Below are 18,568 nucleotides of genomic sequence, written 5' to 3'. Positions count from 1 at the left end.
ATACCTGGTTTTTACACAGGTGCTGGGGATTTGAACTCTGGCCCCTGGGCTTTCAGTTTGAGCACTCTAACCTGCTGAGTCATCTCCCCAACCCCAAGTGAGTAGAGTTTCCACCAAGTGGTCTTAGAATCTAGAAACTAATCAAATGATATCTTTATTTTGTTCACTTAAAAATTTTCTTCCCATCCAGGCATCGGTGGAACACATTTTTAATCCCAGTACTTGGGAGGCAGCGGCAGGTGGATCTCTGTGAGTTCGAGGTCAGCCTGGTCTATAGAGTTCCAGGACAGACTCCAAAGCTACACAGAGAAAACCTGTCTCAAAAAAAATTTTTTTCTTCCCATCTGAACCAATGTAATACCCCTCCATACATACACACACACACACACACACACACTCACTCACTCACAAGTAAAAAAAAAATCAAAGAAAATTGCTCAAGAAGGTTATTTTTGACATCTAAGGCTCTCATTTAAAAGGCTATTCCATTCAAAAACACGGTGAGAATATTTAACATAGACAAAATGTTAGGTGGCATCTGGTCAGAACCGACTAAACGAATCACAGAACTAGAACTTGACTCTAGCTCTCAGGTGCAATCACTTAGCACTTAAGTCTCATAACTGTTTGTATCTCAGCATTGTCTTTCATTGCGGTTTGTCCATCATTGCTGTTTAACCTCATGTTATCAGCCAGGCCTTTACACACTGCTATGAAAGCTCAGACGGCTTGTGTGTAGTCAATGACCCCGCAGCATTCCCTGGTTTGCTTTGGCTGCACGGAGCTCCCGGCTTCCCTGGGAAGTGAGGTCTAGATAAACAGACAGGCCCGTTTGCAGAGCATGCCCATGAAGGGACCTCTTGGTGATAAACATCTGCAGACCAGCCTGCTGCCCTGGAGGCTGTGTATTATAACAGTGATGGGGAACAGGTGACTAAAGCAGGGGTCAGCTCGAGTTCCTTCTCCGTCTTCACACGTGCATCCTTGTGTCCTCAACTGCAGGTTGCCGAGCAGCTGATCAACCCTTTTGGGGAAGATGATGACGATTTTGAAACAAACTGGTGCATTGACAGAAACCTGCAGGTGAGGAGTTTTTCTGTCCTTTGTGAACCATAGCGATAAATCATGTGCAAATAGATTCTGAATCCAGGTTCCTGGACTTGAGATCTTTAGCCAAACGTTAAAGAATGCTGACCATGTACTGCATTGTTCCTTTCCGAACCTAAAATGCCCCGGATCCTATTTCCAGCACAATGAAATCAAGCTGATTTTCTGTGTGAGCCTTGGCTGGCGTCATCTGTCCTTTTCCATCCATTACACAGCAATATTTTAAATCATTTCTCTCCCCTACTTTGATTTGTCATTGGGAGAAATTAACAGTGACATAAAAGGGGACCCAGACATAATCTGTGAATTCCTAAGCATAACCCACCAGACCCCAGTAATCTGTTGTGCGGGGAGGGAGCAGAGGCTACATTGACTTCCTTTTCAACATCTGCTGTCACAAACGGATCTTTTACCCCAAAGTAGCACTGTTCCTGCAAGCTGCTCATGAATGCATGAGGGAATTCTCTTTCTAGGGAGGGCTCCCTACGGAACCTCTGTCTGAGGGCCTGAAGCCCTGCCAGTCGGTCAGGGAAGAAGCATAATGTTTCTCTCTCTCTCTCTCTCTGTCAAAACTGGATTCCCAGAGGCTTAATGGTGTATTTGTCACTTTGCCGAAGCCAAGACAGAGAGGTCATCACTACAATACAGATCTGTTGATACACTGCTTTTTCAAATACACAAATGTAACCAGGCCTGGTGGGTGTCTATAATTCCAGCACTTGGTAGGCTGGAAAAGGAAAATTACAAGTTCAAGGGTAGCCTGAGATCCTGTTTCAAAGAAGGAAGCAGAGAGAGAGAGAGAGAGAGAGAGAGAGAGAGAGAGAGAGAGAGAGAGAGAGAGAGAGGGGGGGGGAACGAAGGGCAACGAGAAGTGGTGGGAGTCAGGGTGTGTTTGTGGGTTACAGAAAGAAGGACTGAGGGTGTCCACCTCTCTGTGCAACTGGGAAAAGAGGAGAAAGGAACCTTGCAGATGACATGAAGCTCCTCCATGCTGGGGCACGTGGACAGTGTGACCAGGAGGTGCACAGAGACTGGACAGCCCCACAGCTCCACTTATGCCGTTGTCCAGAGTTTCTGAGCAGATAAGAACACATACATATGCGTACCTGCAGTGGCCTCCTGCAGCAAGTCCACTCAGCTTCCTATGGTTCTCCAGCTCCCTCCCACCTGCTGGGAGCCCCTCCCATCTAAGCTGCTCTGACAGTGTGACAACTGTGGCAATGACTTTTAGGTCTCTCTCTTGGCTGTGGATGAAATGCACATGAGCTTGCCCAAGATGAAGAAGGATATTTACTGGGACGATTCTGCTGCTCGGCCACCGTACACACTGGCAGCTGCCGATTACTGCATACCCTCCTTTCTGGGCTCAACGATCCAAATGGGGTAAGCAGGCTTTTAAAAATCTTTGATATTTAGGGGAGCATTTAAAAATGTATTGGGTGTATGTGAGCAACTTTGTACAGTCAGTTCCCTCAGGCCACCTCTATGTGGGTTCCCAGGATCACCCAGGTCATCAGGCTTTCGTAACAAGTGCCCTTACCCATGCACACATTTCTGGCACAGATGTGAATGATCTTGGAGTCCACCTCTAAGCTGAATTCCACACACACATATATGTATATAATGAAATATGATCATATCCACCCTCCATTTCCCCCTCCAACTTCACCAGTATCTCCCCCAAAACATCTGTCTCCAACCTCATTATTTCTTTTTTTTTTTTTCTTTCTCCTCCTTCTTCCCTTCAGAGTCTCATTAACACTGCCAGTATGTGCCCTAGAACATGGGAAACCTATCAGTGGTCACATCCTCAAAAAAAAAAAAAAGATAGTCCCTCCCCCAGTTCAACAGTTAGGGGTGGGGCCTTAGAAGCTCCACCCCACTTGGGCTGGAATTCAGGCTGGCTCTATTATGTTCAGATCTTGTGGTTCTGACAAGACTGCATGTCCCGCTGTTGCCAGTGTGCCCTCTCCTCTGCCCCAGGGATCTGGCAATCTGGCTCCCAGGTCTCCACATTCAGATGTCTAGCCTCTAACCTGTACCTATAAAGCTTCACTCCTAGTCAGACAAGCCTAAATCCTCCTGAGTAGTGGTCTGTGGTACTCCTCTTCAAAAGGGGCCTCTGAAGCTAAGAGCCCTTCAAGAGCCAAAGCAAGGGATGGAAATTAAAGACCTGAAGTCTCATACATTCCTTTAATCCCGTCACAAAAATCAAAACAGCCTACAGAAAGGGGCCAATAATCCCTCGAGAGCTTTAGAAGAGCACCACAAGCTGTCCACAGTAACAGTTAGAGGGTTGCTACTCCCATTTAAGGGGCATTATTTTCTGAGGTTAAATAATATGCCAGTCCTCCTTACATCTAGAGGGATCTATGTGGTAAATGGATTGGATCCACTTAGTAGAGAGGAGAGTTAGCCCAGTATGCTAAGAATTCCTTCTAGTTAGAAATGGAAGAATTTAAGATTTATTTGGTACTTGGAAACTAAACCACTGTGTTGAAAATGATGACTCTTGCTTATCTGTCTGTATGCCAGAACTTCTAAGCATGTTTACCATACTATAATCCCCATTTTACAATTATACAAGCATGCACTTAGTGTATACAAAGGATTTAAGATGTGTGCAATAGATAATACTAGTTCAAACACATGAAAACACATATTGTAGCTGGCAAAGATCCTACTAAAGGTCATTAAATGTATTTCTAGACTGGTGTTTTCAGTAATCATGTCTTACTTAACCAACGATGTTCAAATAGCTTATTTTAGCTTTATAAGAAAATACATAGTCTGGTATATACAATTGCATGCCACTAAAAATAGCTCTTGGCACATTGATTTTCTTTCCCTTAATTGTACCAGGAAGGAAGGAGAGGCAAGCCTCCCAAGGAGATAAGTGCACACTAGCTTCATCATTCTAAAGCATGGGGTCACCTTGCTGCTCAGTTCTTACCTTTAAATGGTATCAGAGGTGTGCGTGGCTTAATTATCTTTTCCAAGAGACCATCCAGAACATAGCAGTGTTCAGGGAGAGGGCTTGACTGTAGTGTAGGTGGTAGTGTGAAATTAGATATGCCTAGGGAAAGGTGTGGTCAACCAGATTTGTCATAATTCGTGGTCTGATCTCTCAGGAAGACCACAAAGAGGTGGTGGGAAGGAAGGGGCTGCTTACTGCCTTGCTCATCATGGCTTGCTCAGCCTGCTTTCTTATAGAGCCCAGGACCAGCAGCCCAGGGATGGCACCACCCACCATGGGCTGGGCCCTCCCCCATTGATCACTAAGTGAGAAAATGCCTTACAGTTGGATCTCAAGGAGGCATTTCCTCAGCTGAGGTTCCTTCCTCTCTGATGACTCTAGCTTGTGTCAAGTTGACCCACAAAGCACCTAGTAGACTCTTCATTTAATTTATGTTAAGATGACTTTTTATTATTTGAATTTAAATTGTCAAAACGCCACTTCAAAAGAGGAACAAATAATGGCCAGCGTGGTGGGATTTGTCCTCCTGTCTTCCTGAAGCTCTGTAATTAATTATGTCTTTACACTAGTGAGGACAGAGTTGCTTTGAAAAACAAACAACAACCAAAAACCCACATTAAGACTTCCAAGTTAATTGCCAGGGCTGTTTTGGTCTTTGTATATCAGATGCGCCCTAAGAGGTAGACACTGAGCTGTGATCTTTGGAAGCTAGGCTCTTACCTCTTCCTTGTTATAGTAATGGTGGGAGGGGTTGGAGATAATTCTGCACCCTGAGCAGGATACTTAACAGTACCCACTGCTCACACCCTCAGCTCTGTGGCTGACAGCCTTGTGGGTGTTTAACAGATGTTTTGAAATGCTGGGTTTTGTTTTATTTCTCAACATTGAATATGAAAATCGCTTCAATTTAGGCATCCCTCTGCCCTGCTTCATGCTTTCATTTCTACCCTTCCTCTCTCTTTCAAAAGCAGACTGCATGGAACAACCTCTCTCATTCCCGTGTGTCCCGTATTGGCGTATGGGTGACTTCTGGAATTAGCAGTGTCTAACGAATGGCACAAAAGTAATACTGAAAGGCCAGGGCAGAACAGTGCTATCTCCATCTATAACCCCTGTCATGTGGTCATCCTTGGCTTTCCACAACTGGATTTCCCAGCTTCTGCCAGCCCCGGTACATCCTCTCCACACACACCCAGTGCCCTGGTCTTACTGCTCAATAGCGGCTAAGTCGTCCTATCTAAGGTTTTCAACTGTCTGGGGAAGCTCCCAGCTGCCATGATAGTTTTTTGGGTTTTTGTTGTTGTTGTTGTTGTTGTTGTTGTTTATGAGACAGGGTTTCTCTGTATTGTTTTGGAGGCTGTCAGACCAGCCCGGCCTCAAACTCACAGAGATCCACCTGCCTCTGCCTCCCGAGTGCTGGGATTAAAGGCGTGCGCCAACACCGCCCAGCGCCATGATAGTTTTTAAAGAACTCTTTCAAAGAGGAGAAAAGACTTTCAGACAAGTGTTATCACTCCCTGGGCACTGGGGACTGCTTCTGAGAGTTGCCAGTGATTGACAGAATCCTTCACAGCTTCTGCTCTTCAAAGCTCTCTGACACATGCCACCCTTTTCATCTCCCAAGCAACATGGAAGGCAGGTAAATGTCACCACTGCCAGTTTACTGTGTGTGGTGCTAAGTCACAGAGAGTCACCGAGCCTCCTGATGATGCTCAGCTAGTGTCAACCTGGGCAGCAGGATTCTCACTCATGGTCTCAGTGAGTCGTTTGTCCTACTGTTGAAACAACACTCCCTCTCTCTCCATTTCTGGAAACTAGTGGCTCCGTGGCACTTTCATGTCCCTTCCTATGCATGTCCTGTCTCTCCTTACCCATCTGCCTCAGTCCAAATGAGTTCTGAAACACAAATTAGCTGTTTCAGCTGGCCCTCGCTGACACAGGGTAACATACCGAGAGTGATCCTGTCCTGTCCTATCATGTAATGTTCCAGCCATGATTATTTTAAGTGCTATTATATCTGTGCCTCTGGCATGTACTAAAAATACACTTGAAAAATTAAATAAGGGGTGCCGGTATGTGCAAGCCCCAACAGCACATCAACCAGGTATGGCGGTATAGTCCTGGTACTCGGGAGGTGGAGTCAAGAGGCTCAGTTTGAAGTCTCTCCACAGTGAGATCAAGGACAGCCTAAACTATACCAGACTTGGTCTCATTTTTATGATATATGCTTTAATCTTCAGGGCATTCTGTTCTTTTGGGGGGCATTCTGTTCTTAAACTGAGTGTCTGCATATCAGAAACACAAGAACATGGAAAGTCGTAACTGTCCGAGAAAGGAGGATAGGTGTTGAGTGCCAGCAACAGTCTCTGGTGCCAGCATTCGGAAGAAAGGACATTCATTTGGTAATACCAGGGAGTTGTGCTCCTGCTCCATCTTGGCACAAAGACCTCAAGGACACCTCTCATTACCTCATCATGAGATACGTAAAACCCCAAGTATCCTTCCAAAGGTCCAGCTTCGGGCCAGAAGTGTGGAACATTTCCAAGGCGTGTTTCCTACCCTATGCATTCATCAGCATTGATGTTCACATAGCCTTTCCTATGCAGGCAATAGCAAAATCACACAATTTCAGCCTGGAGGACAAAGTCCAAGCCCTCACAACATACCCCAAGACTGTCATCCCAGCCATGGCCAATGCCATTCCATTTCACACCACCTCAAAAGCTTGCTAATTCCCACTGCCTTATTTGTCTGAGTCACGGCTTTCCCATGGAACGTCCCATTCCTTCTTCCTCTACGCAGTTCTAATTCTTTGTACAAAATTTTCCGGCACAAAAACTTCATTTCAAATGTAGAGATCTATATGCATGCTTTCTCCGTCCCTTGAAAATTGTAAGTAATAAGGTATATGACGTAGAAAATTGTTCACAGCAGAGGCTTGATAAATCTAGCAATATAATCTAGCAGATGAATCTCGTGTGTCCACATCACAGTCTTATGAGGCAGGAAAGTACAAATGGGTTTCCTTGGCAATTTTCCCAGTGTGGATCGGTTAGTTTTCCACCTGCTTACTTGCTTGTCTCATTTTCTGCAGTTTCTGGGGCTTATTGTGCTCAATGGAGGTGAATACACATCTCCACTACACTAGCGCACAGTTGGAGCCTTTTTCCCTTTTTAACTTATTTGGTGAGTGTGTTCACACACCCATATGCATGAGTGTGTGCGTGCATGCACGAGCGTGGTGAGCATACACAGTCCTTCATGTATATGTGGAGATCAGAGGATAAATCACCATACCTGTTCTCTCCTACCATGTGGGTTCCAGAGATCAGGTCATCCAGATAGGCAGCAAATGATCTTTTGCACTGAGTCATCTTTCTGGCCTAGTTGGTTTTCTTTTATTTTTTTTTCCTTTTGAGTCACAGAGTTGTAAAGTAATATTAATACATACTTTTGTTTTGTTTTTCTAAGAAGACCATGTCCCTCTTACCGGTAGGGTACCTTAGATGTAGTAAGGGAAACAACCCGAAATAAATAGTCAATGTCCCAAGTAAAGGGCATATGCCTGTCCTATAAAGAGAAAGCGCCAGCTCAACCTCAAGTCTCCAAGAACCTTCAGTGTGGCAGTCTGGGTGAGCAACTATGTCACTCCTCTGTGTCCTCCCTAGCTAAATGGATGGCTGTGAAGTGTGACTGATAGGGTCCTGTGAGCTGACCTAATGAAACCCAACTAGCAGGGTCACTGGGGCCACCAAACCATGAGTCGGCATCTCCCAAGGCAGTGAAACAGGATCTGTGCTGGCTCTGGAGGGAGAGACAGGAGACTATCCGGTAGCCAAGGACACTGCTGGGGATTCAGAATAACAGCACGGGGTTGTAATCGAGCACCATCGAGGACATTTAGCTAGGTGATCCTCTAATCCATCTTTTATTCATAAACATGGGAACATGTTTTCTTTGGCAGTTCTCTTGGCACTTTTCAGGTTCCACCTGCACTCTACCAGCCTTTACCTATCTATATGTCACAAAAAACACAGCCGGCAGAAGACATCTGGTCAACCATGGATGCAATTACCAGCCCTGGGCTGGCACAGCAGGGTTGCTGTTGCTCCCTAAGCCAGCATGAGCACCTGGCACTTCAGGACAAGCATTTAAGTTGTTCCAAAGGCTGAAGTTGACAGAGATATGGGACAACCCTGGAATCTGAAGCAGGAGTAGACCTCACTGCCAAATGGGCTTCATTCTCCCATTGGCTCATTTTATTTAAGCCTTGAAGGAGATTAGAAAGAGTAGATTCATTAAGTCAACATTTCAGTGGGAAATCCTTAGCCATTGCAAACCCTTCAAACCTACTGGGGGACCCCAAGCACAGAGAGCCCACCTCACCTCCACATCTCCTTTCCCTGGCATGCCGACTTCTCCCTCAGTCCAAAGTGAGCAGCAGAGATGTCAAGCTTTTACGAAACATGTCTCAGTTCCTTCTCAGGTCCACATTTTACTCATTATTCTGTTCTGAACTCTAGCGTGTCCTTTGATACCTGGGTGGCAGGCTTTCATATCAAAGGAAAAAGTCACAAAAAGTGCTGGAGTAGTAGACTTCTGTTTTGGCCTCACTAGCTAGTCAAGCATAATGAATCTCCCGGACCTCAATAACCTGTCTGCAAAGTGTTGGTAACAATAGCAATATGCACTGACATCGTTATCGCCATGGTTCAATGAGCATTAGCTGTTGTTTGCATCTCCCCCTCTCTCTTTTGCATTTGCCGCAGGGAGGGGCATGGAGGGGACACACATGTAGGCACATATGCAGTGCCACAGGTATGGAGCCAGAAGACAACCTTGTAGTGCCTGTTTTCTCCTTTCACCCTTGCTTGGGTTCTTGGGGTCATATTCAGGTTGCCAGGCTTATGCAGTAAGCACTCTAGCACTGAGCCATCTCACCAGTCCTTACAGTTCCTAGAATTTAGCTATGCCCCATTATTTTTTTATAGAGCGAGGGAAATGATGGGTCCTGGGGAAATCTTTCTTTATTTCAACCCAAATAAAAGCAAAAGAACACACGTTTTGCACAGTATATAATAACATTCAAGTTTCTAGACCAGAAATGTTTCAAGTGTGATCTGGGAACCCCCTGAAGGTCACCAACACTCAGGAAGGGAATCCATATGGATAAAACTATTTTCATCATAACATTATGGTGTTATTCTTTCATTTGCCTTCTTTTCTAAGTATATGAAAATCCCCTCTGATCTGCTGTTTTATTTCCACCAACTGCAGTTGTATAGAGTCAATCATAGCCCAAAAATATTAAACAGAAGGTCATGCCATTCTGAGCAGTGGGATGATATCTTGAGCCAACATACTTTATCTCACCTGGGTTGTGAGTCAGTCCTAAGTCCAGTGCATCTGTAGTGATGCCCTACCTGCCCCTCACCTACTAGCAGCTCAGTCATCAGAGCAACAATGCTTGTGTTCAAGGATACCTTAATTTATGAATCTGCTTAACACACAAGAGTAGTGACACTGCCAGGCAGTGGCGGTGGTGGTGGTGGTAGTGCACGCCTTTAATCCCAGCACTTGGAAGGCAGAAACAGGTGGATCTCTGTGAGTTCAAGACCAGCCTGGTCTACTGAGCAAATTTCAGGATAGGCTCCAAAGTTACAGAGAAGCCCTGTCTCAAAAATCCTAAAAAGTAGTAACACTGGTAGTATTTGACCATGTCTAAGAGAAGCTGTAAAATGTGTCCCTTAGGTGAAAAATGAAAGTTCTTCATTAATAAAAAATATGCTAAGTTCATTCATATGGACAAGAATGAATCTTCTCCGCATGATATTGTTAAGAATGGAAAAATATCCCGTGCTGGTTTTGCTGTCACCCTTGATGCTGCAGAAGTTACGGCGGGGTGGACAAGATGTTTCAGCTGGTAAAAGCACTTGCCACACAAGCCTGATGACCTGAGTTGGATCCCCTGGGACTCACAGTAGAAGGAAAGAACTGATTTCTCACCAGAGGTCACTCTACAAGCATGCCGTGGCATACGGGTACCTGCACTCACACACGTGCAACACACAATAATAAGATTAACTGAAAAAACAAGTTATAGCCACAGCCAAGTGTGGTGTCACATGCCTGTAATCCAGAAAATGGGAAGATGAAAGGAACAGAAGTTCCAATCATCCTAGGCAAAGCTGCATATTTTGAGGCAAGCCATGAGACTATCTCTAAATAACTTAATAAAGTTATAACCACGTGTGTAGTATGTGTTTAGCTAAGATGGAAAAGGCATTACCATCTCTCTGGGAATCCACTGGAGATCTTGGAATGTAATTCCCAGAGATAAGTGGGGGGTTGACTTCTAATCAGGGGAATTTCCTAGAAGCTACTATATCTACCATGATGTTATCACTTCAGGCTTAATGGAACGTGCGCTCATACATTCTTGCCTTTTACATTCCTCGGTTATCATTTTGGATGAGTAAATAGCAGTTGCCCTAGCTCGCCTCTTAACTTTGAGACTGCCCTCAATTTAGCACTATAGCTGCTCTGTCTTTTGTCATGTGCTTCAGGCTGGGGTCCGAGTTCCCTGAAGAGGACTGGCTATGGAACTACGAGAAGCATGGCCACCGGCACTCGGTGATGAGGAGAGTCAAGCGCTTCCTGAGCACCCACGAGCACCCCAGCAGCCCCAGGAGGAGGACTTTTGGCAGGCAGGCCAGCGACAGCTCCATGTTCTTCCCACCCAGCCCATCTCGGGATCTGCTGGATGTACCGTCCAGAAATCCCCACCGAGCCTCACCCACCCGGAAGCAATCCCACTCCCTAGAGGACAGCCCCAAGCTGCATTCCAGCATGGGGGAACTGTCCACCATCAGGGAGACCAGCCGCACCAGCACATTGCAGAGCCTGACCCCACAGTCCAGCGTGAGGGCTTCGCCTACCAAAATGCCCCAGGTCCCTGAGGTTCTGATCACAGCGGCTGAAGCCCCGGCATCCTCATCAGAAAGCCATCCCCATGACTCTGCTACCTCCATCTTGAGTCTGGAGTTCACCGGGGTGCAGCCAAGCAGGACTGAGCAGCAGGCAGACCCCTCAGGGAAGGCGACACCACCTGGAGACCCCAACCCCCAGACTGTTTCAACCAGTCCTGAAAGAGACTTGTTCAAGTTTGAGGAAGATCTGGGTGATGACAGATTCCCCCAGAGGTGGAGCCTTCCGGAGTTACGGGAGTCCATGCACACCTCCCTAGGAAACTTAGCTCCAGATCCTATGCGCCCTGGGGCTGCTCTCTTACTTGACACAGAAACATCCTCAGAGACCAGCAGAATCCATCCCGGAGCTGGCTCTGGGGTCTCTCCTGACATCCTGTACTTAATGGAAAACTTAGACGCTAAGGAAACAGACATCCTGGAGTTTAACAATGAGCACCCTGAAGAATCCCCTAAGGGAATGCCGCAGCGCCCCAGAACCTGGTTCTAGCTCACCTTCCTTCTTTACACAGAGCTGACAGTACCAGCCTGGGGACAGCCCCCGCCCCCAGGAGCTGGCCAGTGGTTAGAAAAATGATCCTACTGTACAAGCTACTTAGAACTCTGAAGGGCATTATGATCCTGCAAAAATCAAACACAACCACATTGTCTAGCACAAAGGGGCTTTCACGGAAGTTGTGTGGCCCAAAATGAATGATCGTAACCAAATAAGGGATGTCATATAAATGTGCATGGCTTATACACCCATGCATGATTAGCTTTGGAAAGGACCAGATCATAGTCCAATCCCCAGACACAAAGAGTCCAGTTTCCTTCCTGGTTCACTCCCTTACCTCTCTTCCTTTAGCGACAGAGACAAGGCTAGACCATGCTATGGACAGAGACCCTTCAGCTGTTCATCTGAAGCTTCCTGACCACCTCACTCCTGCCTTCTATAGCTATTATTGTCATCTTCCCCTAACTCTTAAACTTCCTCAGCATCAGAAAGTTCCATTTCTCTTCAGTTACTATTTTTGTTGTCTGCTCTTCTTTTTTCTCTATTACATCGCTCCCCTGCCCTTTTCCCTATGCTAGCTGCCCCAGTGACTCTAGTCTGTCCCTCTTTCCAAGTTATAATATTGTCTCTTTCCAACTCTGTCACGGTGTTCAAACTTTGAGCCACTGGCAAAGTCTGGTACAGGAATCTAACACACCCACCCTCCCCTGCTTCCAGTCTTGCAGTAAGAGGTGCCAGTGTGCCAATGGTATCCACCATCTCAAACCTGCTGCTTCTGCTTTTTCATCTTGGACACCGGAGAAGACTGAATCTAAGAGAATATGAAATCCACATAGCCAAATGCTACATCACCAAAGGACGATATGGTTTAGATCTGCTGGCCTCATACACAGTCTTAAGCAAAAATATCCCAGTTGTGTCATAGCATGGGACCAGTTACTGTGCCTATGGGGTTGTTTTCCATGAAGCAGGGTATTAGAGCTGTTTGGAGTACGGGGTCCATGACTGCTTGATGACAACAGACTGTTGCCAACTTCCGCCTTGCAAGCTCCCAGCTGTAAACAGCTTTGCCTTTCCGAGTGCCGCCCTTTCCACCTGTCATATAATGGAGCTTGGAGCGTGGCTTCAGAAGCAAGAGACTCTAGCAGTGACCATTGGTTGGCTGTCTCAGCGCTCCATGCAGCCTCATCTGACGGCTTCACAAGCCTTGAAGGAGTCCTGTGAGACTGACACACATGAGCTCCACCTTAAAGAGGAAAATAGAGGCCCTGGGCAACCCATTTCCCTGAGCTCACATAGCCAGGCGTGCCTGGCTCAGGAGCCTACACTTCCTCAAGGTGCCACTGTAGGACCCCGAATCTGCTAGTGATTTGCCCCAGATTCTGGAGTATGCTCCAAGGCGGCTGGCTAGTCACAGGTTCAGCCTTGGAAACCTATCTGGATCTTCCCGGCCCAAAACAAGTTTCGGTCACCGAAGAGAACAGAACGTTTTGTCTTTGAGCCCTTGCCATGGTCCTCTCCTTGTCATTATAGAAGCTGGCAGGAACCTCTTATTGCTTCCTCCACTTCAGAGTCCTGATGTGTGGTGTTATAATGAACACAGTCACACAAGACCTCAAATCTCAAATGGTCTCTCAAGGCGTAAAAAGCAATGATCCCCACCTTAACTGGCTTTCCTAAAAGACTAAAGTGACACGCTATTAGAAGAAATGCTGTACATGGATGGTCCTCTATGTTGGTCCACACCATTAACTCCCAAGAACGGACTGTAATCCCCAAACCATCACAGACAGACAGACTATGGGCTCAAGCCCCATTGAGTTTCTAAAAGGTCAGAGTCCCAACCTTTCCCCAGTCACCATTGCTTCCCACACTTCTCTTGAGTGCCTCAGTGTGAGCCCCTCCGTCTGCTTCCCTTCGGCTCTCTCCATTGCTCAAATACAAATAAGTTTCTACTTAGCTGTCTTTGAAGTATTATCGGTTTTCATTTTTAAATCCAAAGCTATCAACTACACACAGAAGAGTAGTTTTATGGAGAAATGGGAAGGCGTTCGTTTATCTATTCCTGTGCATCTCTTCTCTACCTTTCTTCCTGAGAATTATTGAAGTCCCTCAATATTTCCTCAAATTCTGAGATGGCGTCCCATTTTCACAATGACTTGCTCCATGAGCCCAAATGAGGAGACTTCCCATTCTAAAATGAGTCTTTATCCTGCATGGCCAGGGCTGCAAAAATAAAATGATTTATTCTCTTGTGCCTGATTTTTCACCTGCCGGCATCGTTTTCTCCTGAGGTCTAGAAAATTCCACCTTTTAGACAGTCACATGTCTCAGTGGCTTAGTCTTTAGGGTCTGACCAATCTAAGAGCAGGCCTATCCTAGTCGTGTGTTAACATAATCCGCAGGTCAGGGTGAACAGTGAGGCTAGCCCTTGTGTATTTTCTCTCGGCTCCTCCAGACAGCTCTGCCCTGGATATCTGAGCTTAGGATATCTGCTCTCCCCAAAGCTGGACCTGTATCAGCTGACTAGGAGTAATACAAGTGTAAAACCAAAACCAAAACCCAAAGCAGGAGCAAATCAGTGTAAGTCCACCTGCCAGCCTCTCATCACAACCGTCTGTCTACATGGTCAACAGCAAACACTCTGATGCCTGTGGCTGATGGACATAAGCGGAGACTTGTTTTGTTTTTGTTTTTTAACTGAACTATCCCAGACAGGTATCTCAAGTCTTCCCACACTTTTTCTCTTTGTTCTATGAACCCAACTTTTAGGACAGTTTTCTCACTGATAAAGCCACTGAGTTGAAAGAACCAATTGAACAATGCCAGAATTCTTTGACTGCAAATCTTAACAAAACTCAGAATACCCTAATCTACTGATGAAGCTTCAGACCTGTGACCCAGCTTGAATCCTTTTACCATGCTCTAAGCCTCCCTCCGGCATCCCTAAGTGTACAGTCAGCATGTCCCTGGCTGTGGCAAATACTAAGTGAAGGACATTCCCTACAAAGAGTCAGTTGACTCAGAGCAGAGATTGAATGTTGGTTTGGTCTTCTTTCTGAGATGCTTTAGAAAATCGTTCCACATAACATCTTCTGTGAGCTTCTAATTCAGAGCAATTGCTTACCAAAGACGACAAAGGAAAGCATACCTTGTGGCCTGAAAACAAATAAAGCATTTCTAAAACCAATTTTGTGCCGAAATGCTGTCCTGCTCCAAGTTCTTTGTCTAGGCTAGTGGCTCTCAACCAGATGTGATCTTGTACCCAGGAGACACTGAGCAGTGTTGACATGTTTGGTCCTCATACCAGAAGTGTTACTGACATGTAGCAGCCAAGGCCAGTCACTGAACACCCTGAAGCACACAGGATAGACTCCACAGACGTTTGACCCCAAACACCCAAGCATAAAATTCTGATTTAGACTAAAAGAAGGTACAGATTAAAATATACGTTAATATATTAATATTTATATGTTTATAACTATTTAATACATTAATATAGAAATATGCATGATATATTAAGGAGATTAGTGATTAGAGAGGAACCAGAGAAAGAATAGAACTTGGGAGAACAAATAGGCATTGGATTTGACCCCAAGGTTCACTGGAATAATACTGTGGCTTGCTATATAGGAAAGCATTGAAATGTCATGTGCTTAGTGTGCCAAACATTAGTTAAGAACCTAAGTCTGACCTAAGAAACTGCTAGATCACTAACAGACAACCACCCCAGCTCCTGGCCCAGCTTTTACATCTCCTATTTAGGATCAAACAACCCGTGTCTTCTAGATGTTTTTTTGTTTCTTTGTTTTTATAGAAAATAATTTGTTGTAGAAGTTCATCCCAGTGGATAAGATAGGATCTATTTACCTCCTAACTGAAGATAAATGCAATTTCCCCAGCACTTGCAGGAGAACAACATGGAAGACCTAGCGATGTCCTGGATGATATCAGCTGGCCTTCCACACATAGTCACCATGAAGCGTTAGGCACCAATACTAAGCATCATGGGCCCAGGAAGCCCAGCCTCCCAAACTCCTCACAGATGCACCACTCTCTTCTGGGGTGTCAGTAAATAATATACATGTTCCCTGGTATGTTCATGTACTTCCTTCTCCCCAGCCCTGTTTGCCTCCTATGTCAGTCTGCTCAGTGTACAGACCTTTGCTTGTTTACATTGGTTTTTTAAGACAGGGTTTCTCTTGTAGCCCTGGCTGTCCTGGAACTCACTCTGTAGACCGGGCTGGCTCGAGAGATCCGCCTGAGTGCTGGGATTAAAGGTAAGCGCTGCCGCCACCCATTTGCTCATATTCTTATGAAAGCACAAGTTAATGTCTTGTGTGCAGGCATTTTGTGATGCCTGTGATTAAAGCTGAGACCTCACACGTGCTGCCAGGAATCTGTACCTCAAGTTCTTGGTTGTTTGAGAAACCAGACTTGCCGCACACTCAAAACTCTGCCACCACCTCCTGAGTACTGGGATTGCAGGCATTACCACAGCCAGCCTTGTGTTAACATTTTAAGCCTTCCTGAATGCCCCAAGACTAGAGCTCTCATCTGTTTCCTCAATTGCTTGTTTAGTTTCTAATTAAAACAATGTTTCTTTTGTTCTTTTATTGAAAATAGTTTTTTCATATAATATATCCTAATTACTGTTTCCCCTCTCTCTTCTCCTCCCAGTTCCTCTCCACCTCCCCTCCTATCTGGATCCACCCTTTTCTGTTTCTCATTAGAAAACAGACAGGCTTCTAAGGAGTTAAAATAAAAAGAGGAAGCAAAATCAGAATGGGACAAAACAAACAAACAGAAAGAAAAGAACTCCAATAAAGGGGGAGCACAAGAAACAGATATTGACACAGAGAACTCATTCGCTCACTCAGGAATCCCATAAAACCTCTAAATCAGAAGTCATACAATATATGCAAAGGAGATCTGTGGGGTTGTCTACTTTGTATCTGATGCTACAGTTATCACATCCAATTCCCAAGTGGGTATGCCACCATCCATGCTCCCTTTACAAATGAGAAAACTCGGGTCCAGGAAAGGAAATGATATGTGTAAGTCATAGAGATGTTGGTCAGCAGAGCTGGGAGTCACAATCAGGTCTCAGACAAACCACTGGGCAAAGATACTGTTTTCCCGGTCTCCCTATAAATGCATGTACTACCCAGTGTCCCTTCACAGGCCAGGAGCCTTCCTTCATGAGCAGCATCATAGAGGCCTCTGTCATTAGGCAAACCTGGTATGGATGCTGAGGCAGTCCTATGGGTCCAGCACGTCATCGCCCATCCTCTCCTCCTTACACACATGGGGGATCTTAGGATTACATACCATCCTTCCTAATGTGGGAGCCATATTAAACGCTTGGTGATCTGTGAGGATGGGAAATGTGTCTCCATTGCATCTGTTTCTAAAGAAAGGACCGTCCTCACTTCCACCCTCTTCCCGGCAAGCCTGCCTCTGAGCGAACGACAGAAGGTATAATCCCACGCAGTCAGCCTCACCTGAGTGATCTTGAGAATTTTCCAAACAATGTGCGTCTAAACAGGAGCCAGCCATTTCCTCCGCTGCCCAGCTGAAAACACTGATAGGTCAGCAGCCTCCAAAATGTGGAGTCCTGAGAAGGACACATTGTCCATGCTCAACAGGGGACCTTGCCAAGAGAGTCACACCGGCAGTTTTCACTCATCCACTTTTCTTGTGCATGCTGATTTTAGGAACTAGCCCTTGCACATGGCCGACATTTAACAGCCAGGGTTTTCTACTGGGGGAACCAGAAGTGTAAGTTCTTATGAAACAAAGTGCAACAGGAGAAGAATTCAAGGCAATTTTACTCCACCTGGATTTTGTCTTGTTTTGTTGTGGTTTCTTCATTGGTTGGTTTGTTTGTTTGGTTTCTTTTTTTTTTTTTTTTTTTTTTTTTTTGGTTTTTCAAGACAGGGTCTCTCTGTGGCTTTGGAGGCTGTCCTGGAACTAGCTCTTGTAGACCAGACTGGTCTCGAAATCTGCCTGCCTCTGCCTCCCGAGTGCTGGTTTGTTTTTCTTTTTCTTTTTTAATAGTTTATTTAACTTTATTTTATGTATCTGTGCTCTTCCAGAGAACCCGGGTTTACTTCCCAGCACTCATGTAGAGACTCACAACTGTCACTGACTCCAGGCCCAAGGCATCTGTCACCATCTCGAGGCCTACACACACACACACACACACACACACACACACACACACGGTGCACAGACATACCTGTGGGCAAAACACCCACATAATAAAAAACTGGGGACTGGCATGTAGAAGAATGTGGATCGATCCATGTTTATCGCCATGCACAAAACTTAAGTCCAAATGGATCAAAGACCTCAACATAAATCCAGCCACACTGAACCTCTTAGAAGAGAAAGTGGGCGGTACCCTTGAACGAATTGGTACAGGAGACAGCTTCCTGAACATAACACCAGTAGCACAGACAGTGAGATCAACAATTAATAAATGGGACCTCCTGAAACTGAGAAGCTTCTGTAAGGCAAAGGACACAGTCAGCAAGACAAAAAGGCAGCCCACAGAATGGGAAAAAATATTCACTAATCCCACATCTGACAGAGGGTTGATCTCCAAAATTTACAAAGAACTCAAGAAGCAAGTCTCCAAAACATCAAAGGACCCAATTAAAAAGTGGGCTGCAGAACTAAATAGAGAATTTTCAATAGAGAAGTCTAAAATGGCTGAGAGGCACTTGAGAAAGTGCTCAACATCCTTAGCCATCCGGGAAATGCAAATCAAAACAACTCTGAGATACCATCTCACTCCTGTCAGAATGGCTAAAATCAAAAACACCAATGACAATTTATGCTGGAGAGGATGTGGTAAACGGGGGACACTCCTCCATTGCTGGTGGGAGTGCCAACTGGTTCAGCCACTTTGGAAATCAGTATGGAGATTCCTCAGAAAAATGGGAATAAACCTACCACAAGACCCAGCAACTCCACTCTTAGGCATATATCCAAAAG

At 45.5% G+C, this 18,568-nt stretch overlaps 1 protein-coding gene across 5 annotated transcripts in view; it reads left to right on the top strand.

The window, feature by feature from the left end:
* The window catches only part of Best3 (bestrophin 3), a 41,061-nt gene extending 26,305 nt beyond the window's left edge, over nt 1–14,756 (top strand). For all 5 annotated transcript variants that reach the window (XM_013121530.3, XM_040754836.1, XM_021233753.2 and 2 more), the window contains 3 exons: nt 1,003–1,083; nt 2,339–2,490; nt 10,651–14,756. In XM_013121530.3, coding sequence (XP_012976984.1) covers nt 1,003–1,083; nt 2,339–2,490; nt 10,651–11,560 — 1,143 coding nt within the window. In that variant the 3' untranslated portion in view covers nt 11,561–14,756. The remainder of the gene's footprint in view (nt 1–1,002; nt 1,084–2,338; nt 2,491–10,650) is intronic.
* The last annotated feature ends 3,812 nt before the right edge of the window (nt 14,757–18,568 follow it).

Source organism: Mesocricetus auratus, unplaced genomic scaffold (genome assembly GCF_017639785.1).
Source record: "Mesocricetus auratus isolate SY011 unplaced genomic scaffold, BCM_Maur_2.0 Super-Scaffold_100011, whole genome shotgun sequence".
Classification (NCBI taxonomy): Eukaryota; Metazoa; Chordata; class Mammalia; order Rodentia; family Cricetidae; genus Mesocricetus; species Mesocricetus auratus.
This window is presented reverse-complemented; position numbering and strand designations above follow the sequence as displayed.